This window comes from Pagrus pagrus (assembly GCF_965226575.1).
Source record: "Pagrus pagrus genome assembly, chromosome: 23".
In the NCBI taxonomy this organism is placed as follows: Eukaryota; Metazoa; Chordata; class Actinopteri; order Spariformes; family Sparidae; genus Pagrus; species Pagrus pagrus.
Window position 1 is genome coordinate 2,557,005 of NC_140205.1, and position 18,372 is coordinate 2,575,376.

Consider the following 18,372-nt stretch of genomic DNA (forward strand, 5'->3'; position numbering starts at 1 on the left):
TGTAAATGTATTTCAGGCATTTAACAGAAAACCTGTTCAAAAAACTTTGAGATGAGGGAGGTTTTCCAGTTTTTCTGCAATCCTCTAGCGCTGGATGAATGCAGCTTTCTTCCTTTCTTCTTCTTTCTGTTAAAGCAACATTATGTAACAAAACAGAACTGACGATTTGACCCCAAAATGAACTTTTCTTATAAATAGGAGCTTTAAAGGATGTAAAGATTCTCTTGGAGACACCCAAGATAAAAATATGAAGCTTTTCCTTCTTTCTCCCGGAGGACAAGAAGAGTTGTTGATTTGACAATTTTTTACTTCAGGTAAACTTTTAAATCCACTTTTACAAAGAATGAAGTCTTTAATTTAAAGCCATGTTCAAGAAAATCAAGAAAATCAAGAAGATGATTGCAGCGAGCTCAGCCTGATCCAACGTCTGATATATAGTGTTGGTGGGTGGTCAACAGGTTAGTTCAGTCAATGTTTAGCATATGTAGTGTTTAGAGGAGTGACTGTGCAGGAAATGAGGAAATACTTCTGCTTGGCTGCCTTGTAATTAAACCTCGACACACAGACGCACCCTCTCAAAACAAACGCCACAAACACAAGACGACCAGCGATAATCTTCAAACATTTATTGGGATCATCTGTCTGTCGTGAGCCGAGACACAAAGCCGTAAAGCTGTTTGTTTTTTTCTTCTTTTCTTTTGCTTGCAGGAAAAAGAGCAACAGTTTTGACTCTAGACACAGACAAACTAACTCAGAGCCACCGCAGGACGCTTTACTACAACAGAGGATGAGACGGTGCAGAAAAGAGGCCCATGCAGCACAATACAGAGAATATTTATCCATCTACAGGCTCGACAGTTAAATTAATCTAAAACAATATCGTCACTGAGGAGGACTCTCAGGCACACGGTTAGCCATCTGTCAAAAGTACTCCACAACTTCAAATCAAAGCAAGCTGAATATCCTCAAAATTAACTCGTCGATGCTCTTGATTCTGGAAAAAAAGAGAGAAAACGCAGATTATGTACACCCAGGTGTCCATCAGTGGTCACGTGTCCGGATCTCCCAGGAGTCTGAATGACGCCGACGTTAGAAAGCGACTCTCGCTCTGGTGGTTTATGTTGATGCAGAGTGATGCGTCACTGCTGGTATGCAGCTCCTACTGCTGCTTACATAAGATCGCCACCGCTGACACGTCTGTGAGGATACTTCCAGCAACCGGTTAGCTTAGCTCAGCATAAAGACAGACAGACTGAGAAACAATCTATTCAATTAGTGCCAGATTTTATAGTTATTTCTTGGAAATATATAGTAAATTACAGACACATAAAATAAAGTGTTACCAAATGATTATATGCTGATGAGTGTCGTTGTTATCCAACAGTGAGATAAACCAGTAGACGGATCGTGACACACCACTCTGAAATCAGCCACTTTTTTTAACCACACGATTCGTCAGACGTCGCGTCCTCCTCTTCATCGCTGTGCGAACAGTTCATGAACAACGTGGTGTCAAACTTCCCGCCCTTCGTCTCCGTCTCAGCGTCGACCGAGCGGACGTGTTCCTGGGTTCAAAAACAAAAATATCCACATCCTTTTCTAGTCTCATGTCGTGTTTTGTCCACTCGCAGGTTTTTAACTCCTAAAAATGTGTCCCTTTTTTCTCAGCGGGAGGTGATGCGTCTCCACTTCCTGTCTGTCTCGCCTTCAGTCGGCCGGTCAGGTGTTCAGTCGTCTTTGTAGTTCGTTCTCTGGTCCAGACAGTCGTTTATTTTTTCGTCATCTCAGGCAACAGACAAAAAAGAAAGAGAGCCGTCTCTCTGACCCCTGACCTCTGACCCCAGCTCCTGGTTTTGCCTCTCCTCCTCGACGTCGCGCCCCTCAGTGGGGGTAAGAGTGTGTGTTCAGGTCAGGGGGGTGTGGTCTGTCCCGGCATCAGTGGGCGTCTGGAGGACTCGTTCCCCGTTGAGACCGGTTTCCCCCTCCGATCTTCTCTTTCTCGCTCTCTCACTCTCTTGCTCGTTCATTCGCTCGCTCGTTCAGCCCAGGACCAGACTCCAATCAGCGTCTCCTGGAGGAGAGAGCAGACATTTACTGTAGACGAGCTGAGCAGCAGCAACACAAGTCTGAAGCTTTCAGATTTTCATGAAATCAAACCGGTTTTGATAATATTTTAATGCAAGTACATCATTTCTGCCACTAGGGGTCTGTAAATCAAAACAAAACAAAAGACACAGGCAGTGTGGGATCGTGGGAGTTGTTGTCTTCATAGTTGAACAACCACCACTGCTGAAGAAATGTTCCCGGACGAGGTTATGACATCCTTACAAATACTTATTTGGCTGCACGTAATTGGACGGGAGCCACTCATCTGCTCCTGGATTTCAAACTGGACCAACATGGTTCTGGAAGTTTGGAAACTTTCTCTTACATTATGAAAATAGCCGAAATGTGTTTTAAAGACATTTTAAGTGAGAAATAAGCCGTACAGCTGCTGAATCTGTCCTCATTTTAACTCGACAATGGTTCGTTTTTACAGGTTTTCAGGAAGTTCTGGAGGCGCCGAGTTGCTTAAAGTGGCAAACTCGAAGATTTACGGAAGCGGCAATTGCAGGTGTATTTTTGGACCTCACTGCTTCCCAGAGATCCAGTGTCGCCTGTGTGACGTCAGTCAGTCAGTCAGTCGTCAGCTTCGCCGCGCCTCCATAACAACACCACATGAAAGCAATTTGCACCTTTGTTAAAAAGTTTCATCGTCCGCTGTTATCGGTCTTTTGTTTGTTTGCTCGGCCGTTAACAGTGACGTTAACCGTTCACTCCCAACGCTAGCAGAGACCAGGACAAACAACTGTGCGAACCACCGACTCTCCCCGGCCGACCGAACACTGCCGGGTGAACGCGTCGCTGACTGCGCGCCGTTTGTGATATTTTCCGGGAAAGTCGCCACCGACACCCAGTGTACATCTTTGGTATTACAGCAAATGCGAGGGCTTTCATCAGTGGGTCAGGCTCAATCATTATTGTGTTACTTTGACTTTACAGATATTTATTTACATGAAAAGATTATTACTTTAAAGCAGGCTGGACCTCGACTTTATGCAAATGCATCACTAGCAATGAAAGTACACGACTCGCAGTCCAACTCCTGTTGTGTTTCAGAACAAGAAGCTGCTTAAACATAATGGTAGGAAGTCACAACATTTAATTGATGAAAATGAAGGTGATGAAAATAAAAAATTAAGTGATATAATTATCAATATATTGGTGATTGGATTTATTGAAAACAGAGTCATGTGTTACGATTTCCGCCATCTTACATTCATCATTCAACTTCTACTGACCAAAAACACCATTTATCATTTAAGGAAAGTGGCTTCAAGGGTGGAAGTAAGAAAAAGTGGAAATAGAAGTGATGACAATGCTGACGAATCAATAATGAATGTGATTTAATGCATGTGATTTGTAAAACAGAGTAATAAACTGTCAGCTGATTTGATAAAGTTGACTGACATTTGATTTCAGTGTTGCTCTGATAATCAGCTGGCTGAATATCTGCCGTCTGCCATCGTCAATCTCAACATCTCACTGACGTTTGTCTTTTACAGCAAGCAATTTTTGTTACTTTCATCCTTGAGGTCACTTTTTCCTTGTTGTGAACACAGACAACCCAGTTTCATGCGAGAGCCGTCTGTCCGGAGGGGAAACACTTCTTTAAATGCCACATGCGCATCAAAATGTTCATGATGTTCAACTTTACAGAAGCAAGAAAGACACAAAAGTTGCTGCTGATGTTTAAGTATAAACTTCAAGTAATCTTTATTTCCAAATATTCCCAGTTTTTACAGAAAAATAGATTATCTGACTTGAACTCTTAGCACCGGAAAATCAGGTAAAAGTGCAAATAAAAACAGGAACTCATCAACAAAACCTTTTCTGTGTTATTTCACTAACTTTCTGAAGCTTCATCTCTGATAATCAAAGTCCTCGCTGGGTCCCGACCTGTTCTAGCCTACTCCATGTCATGCCTTTGGCTTCTCTCTCCTGCTTGTCTTTCCTGTCTTGTCTCTCCCTCCTCTCATGCCTTTCTTTCCCCGCACTTCTCACGCTGTTTAAAGAAATACCGATGAGGTGGAGTCAGAGCACACAGTAATCAGATAATGAGCCCTACATCCGGCACATTCTGCGTCTGTTTGAGTGTTGGCGCTTCAGTGATCGCGGCTCGCGTCTCACCTTCCTCCGGTCTTGAAGATGAGGTCGGCGTTGGGAGCGCCTTTCGGGTGCTGGTAGCGAGGCCGACGCTCCCGGTTAGTGTTGGCTGGCGCCGGACGCTGGGCGAGGGACTGCATCATCTCTGTAACACACACAGAAGACACTCGGGTTCAATCACCACGTTTTCATTATGTCAACAAAAAATGTGATGGAAAATATCTGCGGTGGATGTGGTGGAGTCGGGTCATACGATGATGAAATGTGGACGTTTGCCAAACTCTTGTTGATGTTAATGCTTCACATTCAGCTTCTTGTGTTACAGTGAACAAAGTTAAACTCGGTCACGGTGTCGTACCCTGGTAGTCCTCCTGCTCCTGCCTCTCGTTGATGTCCAGCGTCAGTTTCTTCATCCTCATGCGCTCCTCCTGCTCGGCCTGCTGCTGGTTGAAGTGGTTCGCCGCCAGGTGGGAGGACAGCGGCACGTTCAGGATCTTATACTGTCGACCACAAAACACACACGTTAACACGACATGCACAAGATCTGGGACCAAGAGCAAAAGAAAGATTTTGTTTTAACGCCCAAAATCTAAATGTCCTCCCAAATAAATACTAATAAAGGGTATTTATATGTTTCAATGCAATCAGGTACTGCAGGTAATCAGTGTTGAATTTAGAGTTTCTGTAATAAACATGTCGATCAAAGTACATTTTCTGTGTATCTTTCTGTTTTATTCAAGCAATAAATCAACAATTTAGTCCAAGAAATATCATAAAAAAACGACGACAACAACAACAACAAGGGCAGTTTCCACTGTATTTTGGCGCCAATTGATTAATTGACAAAATAATCTGCCTTTCACACTGGACAAAAAACCTGATGAGGTAAATGATCTGCTGAACGTGACGTTGAAAAAGAAAATGACAGGAAACAGAGTCAATCTCCTATTTTTTGTGAGTTTTTCCACCTTGACAAACTTGCAATAACAGCTCATTTTGGTGTAAAAGTGGTTTAGTGAGCTTTAGAGGTGCTGATTGGTGGATTTTATTGCCTTTAGACTGAGCCAGGCTAGCTGTTTCCCCTTGTTTCCAGTCTTTGTGCTAAGCTAAGCTAACCGGCCGCTGACTCCACATCATGCACTGACAAATGCACTGTTCATAGAGTCTGTCAGTGCTAGTTAGCAGTTAGCATGTTGTTTGTGAGTCCATCCCACACACATGTAGTAAGGACAGTCACGAAACACACACACACACACATACAGGATGCGTTTATTCCCTGCTGCTGTAGAGGCAGCGTGTGTGTTTACAGAGAGAAATGTCATTTCCCATCCGCTCATTAACACACCGACAAAGATATTCTGTGTTCTCCTCAAACGCTCGTATGAAAAGTGATTTTTTTTTCTGGCAGCGGACCTTAAAACAGACTGAACCTCCGAGCGACTGGCAGAAAAACTGGACACACCCTGAAGTACAAGAACCAGTCTCTGCCCTCAAACCACACATTCCACCACTGCAGCTCGCCCACACACACACACACACACACACACACACACACACACACACACACACACACACACACACACACACACACACACACACACACACACACACACACACACACACACACACAGTCAATATTATTCCTGGGCTCAGTTCGACTGAGGCGAGTGTGTGAGTGAGTTTCTGTACTAGACGGTCCGACTGTATCGGCGCTCTGCTGATCTGATCTGATCTGACTAATAAACTGCAAACATCTGTTGGCGGTTTATTAAAAACTCCACCACAGTCCTGTTCCTGTGTCATCCACCAACACCTCTGGGCCCTGACACGGTAAAACTAAAGGGTGATGAAGCCTTCAGCGCTTCAGGGATAATTATTCGCCATTGGAGGAGTCAGACTAACCAGTTTTTGACTGATGGTTAAAATGATTGATGGACGTCTTTTGAATCTTTAATCTCAAAGACTAATAAATACCGAGAAGTTTTATGACGTCTGGCCTCATTGTTTAACATGTATACAGAAAGAGAAGATTCCTCTCCTTGTTATAATGAAAATTTGCTACTATATTTATGTTCTGTATCTATGAGGTGTTTCATTTATATTTTGTGCCCCTCGACTTTTTCCTGCGTCACATTACACCCGCAACACGACCGCCGGAGCTGATTGAACGCTTGTGGTTCAATCAGACGCTGTTGCATGTTTTATTAGCTTCCCAGAAGCAGCCCAAACTAGATGACTTTCTAATTAAGACAAACTGTGACTTGATTGACTTGAAAAATTATCTTTTAAATTGACAAACAAGGCGAAATAGTCGAAACAGTCTGAGCAACTCAACAACATAAAGCAGGCACGACGCTCCGCTTCTGAAACGCTCCGAGTGGGATATAAAGCCGCGTGGAGGACGAAATAAAACAGCGAGGGACAGGAAAAAGAGTAAGAGTAAAAAAGGAGTAAAAAATCATGATTGACTGTCATATGTTATCTTGTGTTGTTCATTATGTTGTATTTCTAAGCAGCAGCATTTAAGATCGACTTCCTTCCTCGCTGTTGCCGACTACAGCTGCCGTCACTTTTTACCTGCTGCTTGTTGCCTTTGCGTGTCAGCATGACGAACTGCATGGTTTCAGAGATGTCCGACTCTGCCTCCCCGATGCACTGCTGTCCGCCTCCTCCCTTCTTCAGCTGACTCTTCAGCTGCAGAGGAATTGCCACGTCCAGCTGGTGCACCTTCACCGTCTCGCCGCTACGCTGCTGCAGGGACAGAACACACAGGTCAGGGGAGTTTCTTTAACATACGACAGTAAACACAAAACTGCTCATTGTGTTCATGTTTTCCTACCTGCAGGTTCTCCAGCATCATCTTGTCCAGAGCCTGAATGAAGTCCTCGTCCTCGGCGCAGGCCACGTGCTTCAGTCCACCGCCGCGGATTGTAACCTCCTTCAGACAGACGGCAAATTAACACGACAGCACGGACAAATCTTTAAATTAACATGTCTGTCTCCTCGGGTAACAAGTGTTTTCTTACAGCTAAATTTACTACAACCAGAGACAAGATAATGATAGTGTGCCTCATAAACACGTCTGTGTCTCTGAGTGTGAGTGTCGACATTCACCATCACTCATCCTGTGTTCATGACAGTGATTAAAATGTATTGTAAAGACATTTTTAGGCAGATTTACAGGTTTATTATCATCTTACATTGTTCTCCTCATCCGTCTCATTTTCTTTATTGGAGTCGGTCAGATAGTCGGTGTTCTCTTCTTCCTCTTCCTCCCTCTCCTCTTCCTCGTTCTCCGACCCTTCCTGTGGAAAACAAAACAGACTCGCGGGTTATTAACTGGCAGGCAATCAACTCTTTCCTTTCATTCAAACCTTTAAGGTGAGTGAGTTGAAGTTGAGATCTAACATTCAACACAAGAATACCAGGAGTGCAAGCTACAATCTGATTACTTCCACGAGTAATCGATTATTATTTGGTCTATAAAATGTTGAAAAATGTCGATTATTGTCACAGAGGAGGGAAGAAACCAGAAAAAAACTCACATTTAAGGAGCTCATATCAGAGAAATTAGACTTTTTTTCCTTTAAAATAACTCAAACTGATCAATCGATTTTAAGATTAGCTGACAATTAATTGACAACTAAGCGCCCTGACACACCAGGCCGCCACTGTTGGCTTGAAATGACTCTGATTGGCTGTTCAGCTATGCGGACAGGTGCAGGAGAAGCGAAGAGGACAAAGAAAGGGAAAGCCCCATTAGCCTGTTGTTTCTTCACCAGTGTCATTTGCAACTTTCTACCAAACATATTCTCGTTTAGAAGCGGTCATGTTCGCAACAGTAGTGTCAAAAAAACACAGCTATATCATAACAACTAGTGGTAACGACTGGTGCTGAAAAGGCCAAAAAAGCCAGAAAAAAGGCGTCAAATTTAAGACAGATCCTCAGTTTTACATCAGATCAACATTCCTAAGGTATGTCCTCGCCTTTAGTCACTCCTGATGCTCTAAATATAGTTTCAGAAGCTTCTCCACCCGAACAAGAACAACAAAACCATCTTCATCGAGTTTCAATTGTCATGTAATTGCGGGGTAATCACGTCACCTCAGTGACACCTGAGCGGACAGACAGGATGAAGTCTGGGACAGTTAAGTCATCGTCAACAAACTGACTCACGTCTTCTTCCTGTTCATTCATCTCGCTCTCGTTGCCCGACTGCTCCTCGGTCTCGGCTCCTCCCTCCTCATCGTCGCCGTCGTCGTCGTCCTCCTCGTCGAGACCATCGCCTTCGCTCATGGCGCTGGAGCGGCCGTCCTTCTCCATGGCCAGGCCTTTGAGGAGACACATAGCGTGACATGTTAAATAACGAGCAGGGAAAATTAATCTCTAAAACATGAGATGGTTATGACAGATTATATCATGAACACGTAATCTGAGCCAAACCCGAGCCGGGAGAAGCTTTACTCAAACAAAAGCTTCAGTTATAAATAGATCAAATATTCAGGAGGGAGTTATAGTTTCATTAGTCTGCTACCTGGATGATAAGTACAAGCAATTACAGACTGTAATCATGCAGCTGTGTGACGGCAAAGAAATGAAGTCAGGCGGCCTGAAGCTGAAGATCTGGTTCTGTGTGACTCAGGATCTGAGGAATGTCTGATCCTGGTTCAAGTATTCAAGGTAAAACAATGGAACCACTGTTGGCTTAAAGGGGCCTCCATCAGCCTCATCAATCACTTTCTCTACCACGCACACACACACACACGTACGCACACACACACACGTACGCACACACACACACACACACTCCAGTGGCGGAAAGCAAATTCACAAGTAATATCCTTAAAGGCACTTTTGAGCTTCTTGTACTGAAGTATTTCCATTTCCCAAACAATTGTTCCTGATGTTTTTAACATCCTAGGCGAAGTACATGCACACTAATTATTGTGCCTCAGAGCGGTGTTTTTCTCAGGACCCCTCAGATTTATCTTGTGACCCTCTGGAGGGGCCCGACCCCTAAGTTGGGGACCACTGGACTCGACTGACTGCCTGAATATAAAGTAGTTCAAACTAGCTCCACCTTGAGCAGCTACAGCAGTAAAATGCTGCTCTTACATTGCTGCATCAGTATGAACAATCTAATAATGTCATTTATTAGATTAGTATCTTTACACTGTTATATCCAAGTACCTCAGTCTCACAGTGTCACTATCTGAGGGTGGAGGTGTGTTTACATATTTCTCTGCTCATTCAAAGTCGACACCTTGAAACTGTAAAACAAAGACGGTGTTCCTGTGAGAAACACCTGCTGAGTTTCCTTCTTCCTCCTCTCACACTCGTCTTTTTCCACTGTTTCACGAAATAAGTTGAAGAAGGCCTCGGGCTGTAACACGTCTGTTTCTTTCTGCTGCTGGGCATTTTTAAAAAGCATCATCTACATATTTGTGAGTGCTTACACATTTTAAGAAATTCCCTCCAGGGCGTGAGTTCACAGTGACCTTTGACCAAAAAAATCTAATCGCTACGGCTTCAGCCACCGCCGACACCAAAGCATAAAGTCTGCACATGTAACTTTTATGTAGAAGTCACAACAGTAAAAAATCTACAACTCCTCACGTGTGAGAAGCTGAAACCAGAGAATGTGTCTTTGCATAAAAAATGACTTGTGATTAAATGATTGAACATTTCTGTCAGTCGACTCATCATTTCCATAAAGCAGTCACATGCAAAAGAGCAACACAACAATATAAACAGCATTTTTTGTTGGTGACAAATCTATAAAAAATAAACTGTCTGCACAGAGAAACTCTGCAACGGACGTCATTCAGTTTAATTCACAATTATCATTCCTGAAAACTCTGTAGCGACGGGGCCCTTCCAGTGACTGCATGTGTTTGGTATGTGTGTGTTTCTATGAACTGATAAAGCCGAGCGAGGAGTGATCGTCCTCCTACACACCGGAGAATGCTGCTCAGCCGGGAGGACAGAGAGCGGCTCAACCAGAGAGACCGGCCGCCACAAAAACATCCTTCACTTCCACTAATTACACACCGGATTTCATCTACTGCCTCTCACATTCATTTATAGATACGTGAACGCCGTGTGACTCGTACCTAGTTTGACGAGCACCTCCCTCTCCAGGTCGGTGACCTGTTTGGTGGCCTCCTCCAGGGAACAACTGAGCCTCATCTTGGGCCGCAGCAGCTCCAGGGTGTCGCTGATCATGTAGTCGATGTCGATGGGGAACGGGTGGTCCTTGGTCCAAACATCGATGCTCTTCTTCCACCAGATGTAGCGCTGCAGCACACAATATCATTATATTTACTGTACCTTTATTTGACCAGAAAGCCAGAAAGTTCTCAGCTATATGGGGGCAGTCCCGAACACCTTATTTGGGGCTTTGAGGCTTTAACAGCGTGACAGATAAATGTCTACTGCCTGAAGCATTAGAGTAAGGTTAAAATAAAGGTTAAAAAGGCAACAGAAAACTCTGAAGCATTTGGGTCAACATGAGGAGCAGACGTACCTGGAAGTAGATGAGGAAACAGTCCAGCTTCCTCTTGCTGGAGCCGCGGTCGAAGTACTGGCCGCAGGTGTCGAGCAGCGTGCACACCAGGCGGATGCGGAACAGGTGCTCCGGAGGGTCCAGCGAGCTGGGGCTGCCGTCCTGGTTCACCCCGAAGGAGATGAAGGAGAAGAGGGTGCGGAAGATGACGGCCGACTCCACCATGCGGTAGTTGTAGAGCTCGCCCAGGAACTTGGCGCTGCTGATCCGCCGCTGGTTGAACTTGGGCTGGTTGACCTGATAACGGACAGAGGAGGAGGAAGACATTTTTAAATGTTGCCGCTCTGTTGTTTGAGCCCGAGTTGTGAAACAGTTTGAAGTATTGTGCAAAACCACTTGGCTTGAGTTCAGGATGGAGTCAGTCAGCCTTCTCACGTGTCCTGCGACATGTAACAGTGTTCTTCACAGTAACAACACAGATTTCCTCTTCAACCAACTGTCAAAAATGTCAATCAAGATTAGCAACTGCTTTGTCTTCCTGTCCTCTCGCTGCTCTCACTCATCATATATTGTTGGTTACATAAGTGTTTCTACACCACTTCCTTCTCTCCTCACCTCCATGCCCAGCCGGATGTCCTCCAGCACTCCGTCCACCACATGGATGCCCACGTCCTCCTGGTAGGCCACCAGGCCGGCCAGCAGGTTGGCCACGCAGTGGATGCTGTTGTACTTGACGTTCCAGATGTTGACCATGCAGCAGATCAGGTAGCTCTTCACCTCGGGGTCCTGCCAGGGCAGCTTACGCATCTGCCTGAGCACCTTCTCCGTGGTGACCTTCGACAGGTCCTTGTAGAGCAGCTTGCGGATGTACTCCTGCAGCGGCGGCCTCTTCTTCTTCACCGTCTTCTCCACAGGTGGCGGGTTGCAGTAGTAATAGGCGTTCTCCACCATCGTCACGTAGCGGGCGTCCAGATGCTGCGCCTGCTTTTTACGCATCATTTGTTCCTGAAACGCAGATAAACATTTATAAACAGCTGTTTATATTAAAACAAGACGTAAAACAAGCCCTTTTACCATTAACAGGGTTTGTACAGGTTTTAATTCAAGCACTTTTCAAGGTGTCTAAATGACAAATTTCAAGACTCCTGAAGCCTTTATAATCACATCTAAGTAACTGTAAATGTAAACACAATTCCTTTATACCCACACAAACAAAATCTGTATATTTTGTTTATTTCAAAAGTCGTTCACCTTAACTTTGATTGTGTGTTTTCATCATGAATATTTAATTCTTGCTAATTTCGATGCCAGGAGACAACAAACAGGATCATTTCATCTCAGATGTTAAATGTTTGGTTTACCTGAGTGAAACAACAGATTATGTTGAAAATCAAGCATTTTTCAACAAGCGTAGTCAGATTTAAACATATTCCAAACCTTGAAAACGTTTAAGTATTTTCAAAACTTTCAAGACTTTGTATGAACCCTGTATTAAACAAAGCCCTGAGGTGAATGCTGATATCAATCAGCTGTTACACCCAAATCACAATCTGCTCGACAATCGTAATGCGTCTCCTCCCTCTTATGTTTCAACATTTCCCCTGTTAGCTCTGTTTGTCTTTCATGTATTGTATTATTGTGATGATGATGATGATGATGTGTACGAACCAGTAAGACGCTGGTACGCAGGTGAGAGTCGGGGGATCTGAAGAGGAAGCGTCCGCAGGTCTCCAGCAACGTGCACGCCATCTCGATGTGGTGATGGGTGAAATCAGACAGCAGCATCTGTTGGGAGACACACACACACATTTATAGTTAGGTTGTTTAAATCAAGACCCTCCTCAGCATTGTTAATATTTAACAGCTAATCATCTCCTAGAATCACACGCCTAAGTTAATGCAGTAAAGTCTGTGCTCTTTGCAGAGAGTGCAGGTCAGGTTTTGTTGGAAGTATTTTCTCATATTCAAATCCTGGGCTTATCTTTCAGTCTATAGTCAAAGGTAAAGGGATTCAGTTACAGTTTGTGTGCGTGTTACAGGAAACTAAACACACACAGACGCTCCCTCACATCCCTCAGCCCTGAGACAACAGAGTCTTTCCACCCACCTTGAGACAATGAAGCGTGTCTGTTTTTGAGAACATCTTGAACTTGGCCAGTTCCCCGATGAATCTGACCGTTTTATTCTTCGTCTCGATGTTGATCTGGTCCTTCTTCCGAATCTACAGCACGGACACAAGAAACAAAATTAGAGTTCTGCTAGTTTGCTTCTGCAGACTGTGTGAACACCAACATTCAAAGAAAAATAAGTGCTGGACATAAAGTTTGATCAGAAAGAAAAAACATGTGTTCATGCCACTTCACTCAACTCATGTGTTTTATTTGAAGCATCCATGACTCTTGACTTTGTTTCCGACCTGAACTGGCTCTTTTTCGTCACAATCAAACTCAGTATATCATTTTACAGACACAACAACAGACGACCTACATGGAACCTGAAGTCTCCCTTCAGCATGGAGCAGAGGTCTTCAGCCACGTCTGACATGCAGGGATGAAGAGTTGCCACCAGGCGAGAGTAGAAGGGCAGAAGATCCAACCTGTAAGAGGAGAAAGAGTCAGCACTCCTCTGTCCTGCAGACCATTAATAATGATGATAGCGCCCCCTGGTGGAGTATGAATGTATAGGATAAAGCTGCTGATATTCTATATTTTTCTTGTTGTGAAAGAAAAGATGCATGTTGCACAGCTTTACCTCTGCCTGGGGACAGTGAAGAGGGCTCGCACAAGCTTCCTCCTGTTAGATTTGGTGTTCATGTTCATGCAGAAGTCCATGGCAGCCTGCAGGAGTCGACACAGAGCTCATAAATTAAAGATATAAAGTTCTTCAACCTCCAATTACTCATTTGTAACACTGCATTTTATATAAGAGCTCAAAATCTAGCTGGAAACGAATCATCAGGAAATTATCTCAGCACAAACAATACAGACACAATGTTAATCATCGTTATTCTTTGTTTCTCATCACCTTGTCTATGAGATCTCTGTTGACACAGTTGGGGAGCTGCTGGATGAAGGCGTCCACGATGAGCTTCAGGTGGGAGCCTGTGTTGGCCTCCTCATCCTCTTGTTCTACATATACACAGAAATATAGATTGATGAATTATCCACTTCAAATGAAACTCCTAAAACTAACCATAACCACTTTTTCTCTGTTTTATTCTGGTGTCAGCAGCTGAAACTGAAGGTGTGTGTTAAGTTATGGAGACATCATGATTATTCATGACAGTTCTTCTGTTATTTAACCCTGTAATCTTTATGTTTATGTGTCTACATTATAATTTAGTCTTGAGTCATGTTGTTATTTGGTTGAGACTGGTTCAGTTTAGTTGAGACTGTCATCAGGACTTTTATGTAAAAGTGACTTCATTATTATCTAGACACCATCATATTTAAGTAGAGAGGTTAATGTTCACCTTGCTCATCCAGCAGTTTCTTGGCCAGTTCTTCATTTTCAGCCTCGTCTGCTCCCTCCAGTTCAAGAGGTTCATCTGTGATGTCCAGAGCCTCCAGCTCCAGCTCCAGTTCCTCTGTGGTGCTGGCTGAATCCTTCCCCTCTCTGCCATCTGACCCAGACAGTAACAGCAGCACAGTCAGAAGAAAACTCTGTGTGATCTCTTTCTTCATCAATCTGTGGATTTATATATTTACCTTTGCCGTCGTCCTTGTCTTTACCCTGGCCGCTCTTCTCGTTGTCCTTGAAGAGGATGGCGGGGACGAAGGCCTTCAGGTCCACCAAGTTCTCATAAAAGTTACGAGCGTCTTCATCTTCCCAGATCCCTCCCTCCAGGTCGTACTCTCCGGGTTTACCAGGGGTGAAAATGTCAATGCCAGGACCGTGTTCTGAGAGAGCAGGGAGAGAACAACATTACAGACCAAAAAAAGCTACGACGCACACTTGCTGAAATATAAACAAATGTTTCCAATCCTGGAAAAGTGAAGTCACACACCCTCCTGCACAGTCTTGTCCTGAGGCAGCTCTGGCATGTTCTCATCGAGCAGATCAGCCAGGGACTGAGTGTTGGCCAGCAGCTTCTGGTAGGAAGTGGCAAACTCTTCATACTGCTTGTGTCTGTCCTCACTCAGCTCCCCTTTGGAATGTAGGATACGCCTGAAGAGAAGAAAAGGTTAGGAGGATTTATCTAGTGGACAACAAAAGCTGAAAACATTACCTGTGCTCAGACACTCACCTGTTCTGCCTCTCAGTGTTCTGCAGCTCACGGTGGTCCTTCTTCAGGTGTTTGGTGAGGGAGGTGAAGTATTCCCTCAGCAGGTTCTGGAAGGGCTGCTGCTTCTCCGTGCTGATTATCTCGCTCGGAGGGAAGGTCAGGCCGAACTTCTCAGCAGCCAGTTTCACCTTACGGGGCACCAGACCGGCAATATCATCCCCGCAGTGCTTACAGAAGCTGATTACCACCGACACGTGAGTGTGTGTCTCCCTGTCGGTCCCGATAATGTTCTTCAGCTGCTCATAAATAAGCGAAAGGCCCTCTTTGTCTGTGAAGAGCCCAACGATGGTGAGCTCGGCGATAAAGCGCAGGTCTGTGCGCAGCTTGCTCACGTTGGGCGCCTTGTCCTCCTTCCTCGCTTCAAAGTGCTTCTTCCACGCCTGCAACAGTAACGGAGCGAACTCAGTGTACCGCTGGTGGAAGAGCGAGCAGAGATGGACAGCGCAGCCGACATCAGAGATCTTCAGCTTGGCCTCCACGACGGAGCTCACAGCCTCGCCGATGTACTTGCTGAGGTTCAGTGAGGAAAAGTCGTTGGAGAGCGAGTCTCGCTGCTGTTCGGTGAGCGTGCGCAGCTTCTTGACAAAGGCCGTGTTCTTTTTAAGGCTCGAGTCCAGTCGGCTGAAGAAGGCCTCTTCGGGTCGACCCTCTTGGGCGTTCTGGTTCTTGCTGCGGAGTTCCTTCCTGCACTGATGGCGCTCCCAGGCCTCCTGGTGCAGCTGGTGCCCCTCCTCCTTCTCCCTGCAGAAATGAGGTAAAATGGAGGAAAATATACATTTAAACTAAGACAACAGTCAAAGAGGGTTCTTGTTGTGGCTATCTTGTCATATAATCAGTACACAGGCTGTTTTGATGCAGGAAACATAAAGCTGACATATAACAGATATCTCAGAGATACTGGCAGTAAAATATGGCAACAACAAAGTTCACCATCACTCACTTCAGGAGAGCTGCCTCCTCTTCACGTTGCCTTTTGGCCTCCTCCTCTTGCAGCTTCTTCTCCTGCTCCTCCTGCTGTCTCTTCTCCTCCTCCTCTTTCTTCTTCTGTTCCTCCTCCGCTTTCTGTTTCTCCTCCTCCTTCTTTCTTCTCTCCTTTTCCTCCTTCTTCTTCTTTTCTTCCTCTAGGCGCTTTCTCTTCTCCTCCTTGCCGCTGTCTTTTTTACCGCTCATTTTGGACTCATCCTTTGCTTTGTCCCGAGCAGATGCTGGTCTTCTCTCGCCATCTCTGTCCTTCTCTTTCTCCTTGTTGCTGAAGGAGCAAACGTCTTTCTCATCCATGTTTACTGAGCGCTTGCGTTCAGCAGGCATACTGAGGAAAGACGGCAGGAAAAGGTTGTTTAATAACAGTTTCTGCTGTCCTGAAGGCATTTCGAGAAGCCTCATCTAACCACCTGTGGGAATACACTTTCTGCCTGTTGCATGATAGAAAACATCTGTGGATGGTGGACAGAAACATCTCTGTCAATCTCCTTAATGATTTGAAGAACGTCTACCAAGACTTAAAAATCAGTTTTATTGGTATATGTTGACATTTCTTTCGAATATTGTTTTAAAATATGTTATAATTACATGCAAAATAACATGATAAATGTTGCTGGTCTGTTTAAAAGAACAATAAAATGAATAAACATTACAGCGACCTGGATGAGTAAATGCGTTGCAGCACCTTACAAAACTGGTTAAAAATCATTTTGTGCAGTAGACGGAAGACTTTTTAACAGATCTAACGTTTTATGTTTTACTTTTAAAAATGCCTTCAATAGCAGCACATCTGGTGATGATAAACAACCTCCTGTTTTTTTTGCAAAGAAGCAAATAATTTTCAGAATTAATGACGATTGTTACTTGACCGTAAATATATTAAAGAATAAACGGAGGCTATATACATGTATATTTTTATGGTTTACTATTGCACTTTGTGTTAACATGTGTTTTTGGGTGTTAATTCGTCTTTTTTCCTTAACACCACTTTCCCTCTAGTTTTAAAAGGTGCTATATACATGATTTTTCTCATTTCTATCGGGAAAATAAAGACAGAGGCTTCATTTATCTCACTTGGTAAACACCGTCAGATATGTTTCAAGATGTTTCAAGAAAATGTGGACAGCAAAATCAACTACAATTCAATCCTGCAAGCATAAATTCACTTCTAGCATTTTACTGACACACACCCACGCAGCAGCTTCGCTGCACATACCGTTCGTTAGCTACCTAGCCTAGCTGCATTACCGCGTTTAGCATGGTGACGTTAGCTATCTCTCATGCTAACGATATAGCTGAAGAGTAAATATATTATATTCAAGAAGTCAACCCGTTTAATGTTACTGTAAAGAAGTTGTAACGTTTGTATACACATTTGCAACAAAAACAGAGTTAGCATTAGCATAGCTAACGCGTTTAGCTAGGCCACTTGACTGCACGCACCGAAACAAATGTAAACAAACGTTTTGGCAGCGTTCAGCTGACGGCTGCTGTGCGTTAAGTCGTCAACGTGTAAACTTACAATAAAATATGTTATAAATTCCTCTGTGGCGATTCTCATTTTCGTGTAAATATTGTTGTAAAATGATGAGGTTTACCTGCTAATTGTAGCAAAACAAACATCGGTCATTAGCGTTGGTTTCCGTGTGAACCGCAGAAGGACCCTTTCATATTTGGATCCACAAATTATGCCTTACTGAAAATATAATTATTAAATTAAATTCGGTTATATATTTAACATGATTCGGTGAATTTGTATTTTTTACTTTGGGTGTTATCACAATATTAATTAAGTTTGGCATAAATGTTATATTTTGATACACTAAAGTTGTGTCACATCGACAGGCATTGCCCACGGCGACTGCTCATGTAAGAGTTGTTTTCAACGGTGACAGCTGAAGTCATCGAGCTATTCGGCCACTTGGGGGCAGAGTGACGAGTTGGTCTCAGATCTTCCTCATGAACAATTCAATTATTTGGCCAAAATTCTTAAGTTAGCTCATGAGATATGATGCATTATTATAGATTAAACATATAACAAATTTGCTCCACCTGGACCAACTACCTGTACAACAGGAAAAGTGTTATTTACACATGTATACCTGAACAATAGTTTAATAAATATATACATGCTAATAACACTTTTACAGTTAAGGATGATTTCAATGCATCACCTCTACTTGTCGTGGAAACGTATTATATTGCACTGTTGCTACTATTATATAAGTAAAGATGTAAAAACTTCCTTCACCACTTACTGTACGCACCAGCAGTAGTAGTGGCAGCAAAAGTATTAATATTAGTACTTGAATGAAATCTTGGCTCTGGGATATTATAACAAAATTGGTGAATGTGACTTAAACTAATCAACTAAGCTGCTGCACTGATCTGATA

General features: G+C 43.8%; 1 protein-coding gene across 6 annotated transcripts; it reads right to left on the reverse strand.

Moving 5' to 3' along the window:
- Positions 1 to 611: 611 nt before the first annotated feature.
- Positions 612 to 17,652, reverse strand: upf2 (UPF2 regulator of nonsense mediated mRNA decay). 6 transcript variants are annotated; one of them, XM_084345367.1, is made up of 22 exons: positions 17,577 to 17,652; positions 15,938 to 16,306; positions 14,959 to 15,738; positions 14,719 to 14,879; positions 14,420 to 14,611; positions 14,185 to 14,334; positions 13,737 to 13,840; positions 13,464 to 13,549; positions 13,200 to 13,308; positions 12,820 to 12,933; positions 12,381 to 12,497; positions 11,328 to 11,717; positions 10,734 to 11,009; positions 10,321 to 10,504; positions 8,384 to 8,538; positions 7,407 to 7,511; positions 7,046 to 7,144; positions 6,784 to 6,957; positions 4,565 to 4,706; positions 4,231 to 4,351; positions 3,952 to 4,105; positions 612 to 2,071 (listed from the first exon to the last, which is right to left on the reverse strand). In XM_084345367.1, exons 1-21 carry the CDS (start codon positions 17,606 to 17,608, stop codon positions 3,976 to 3,978), a joined length of 3,990 nt encoding a protein of 1,329 aa, XP_084201493.1. In that variant the 5' UTR covers positions 17,609 to 17,652; the 3' UTR covers positions 612 to 2,071; positions 3,952 to 3,975. The 6 variants fall into 6 exon arrangements, with proteins under 6 accessions (XP_084201493.1, XP_084201496.1, XP_084201495.1 ...); XM_084345370.1 differs by lacking the exon at positions 3,952 to 4,105 and having other exon boundaries at positions 612 to 2,068; XM_084345369.1 differs by lacking the exon at positions 3,952 to 4,105.
- Between the last annotated feature and the right edge of the window lie 720 nt (positions 17,653 to 18,372).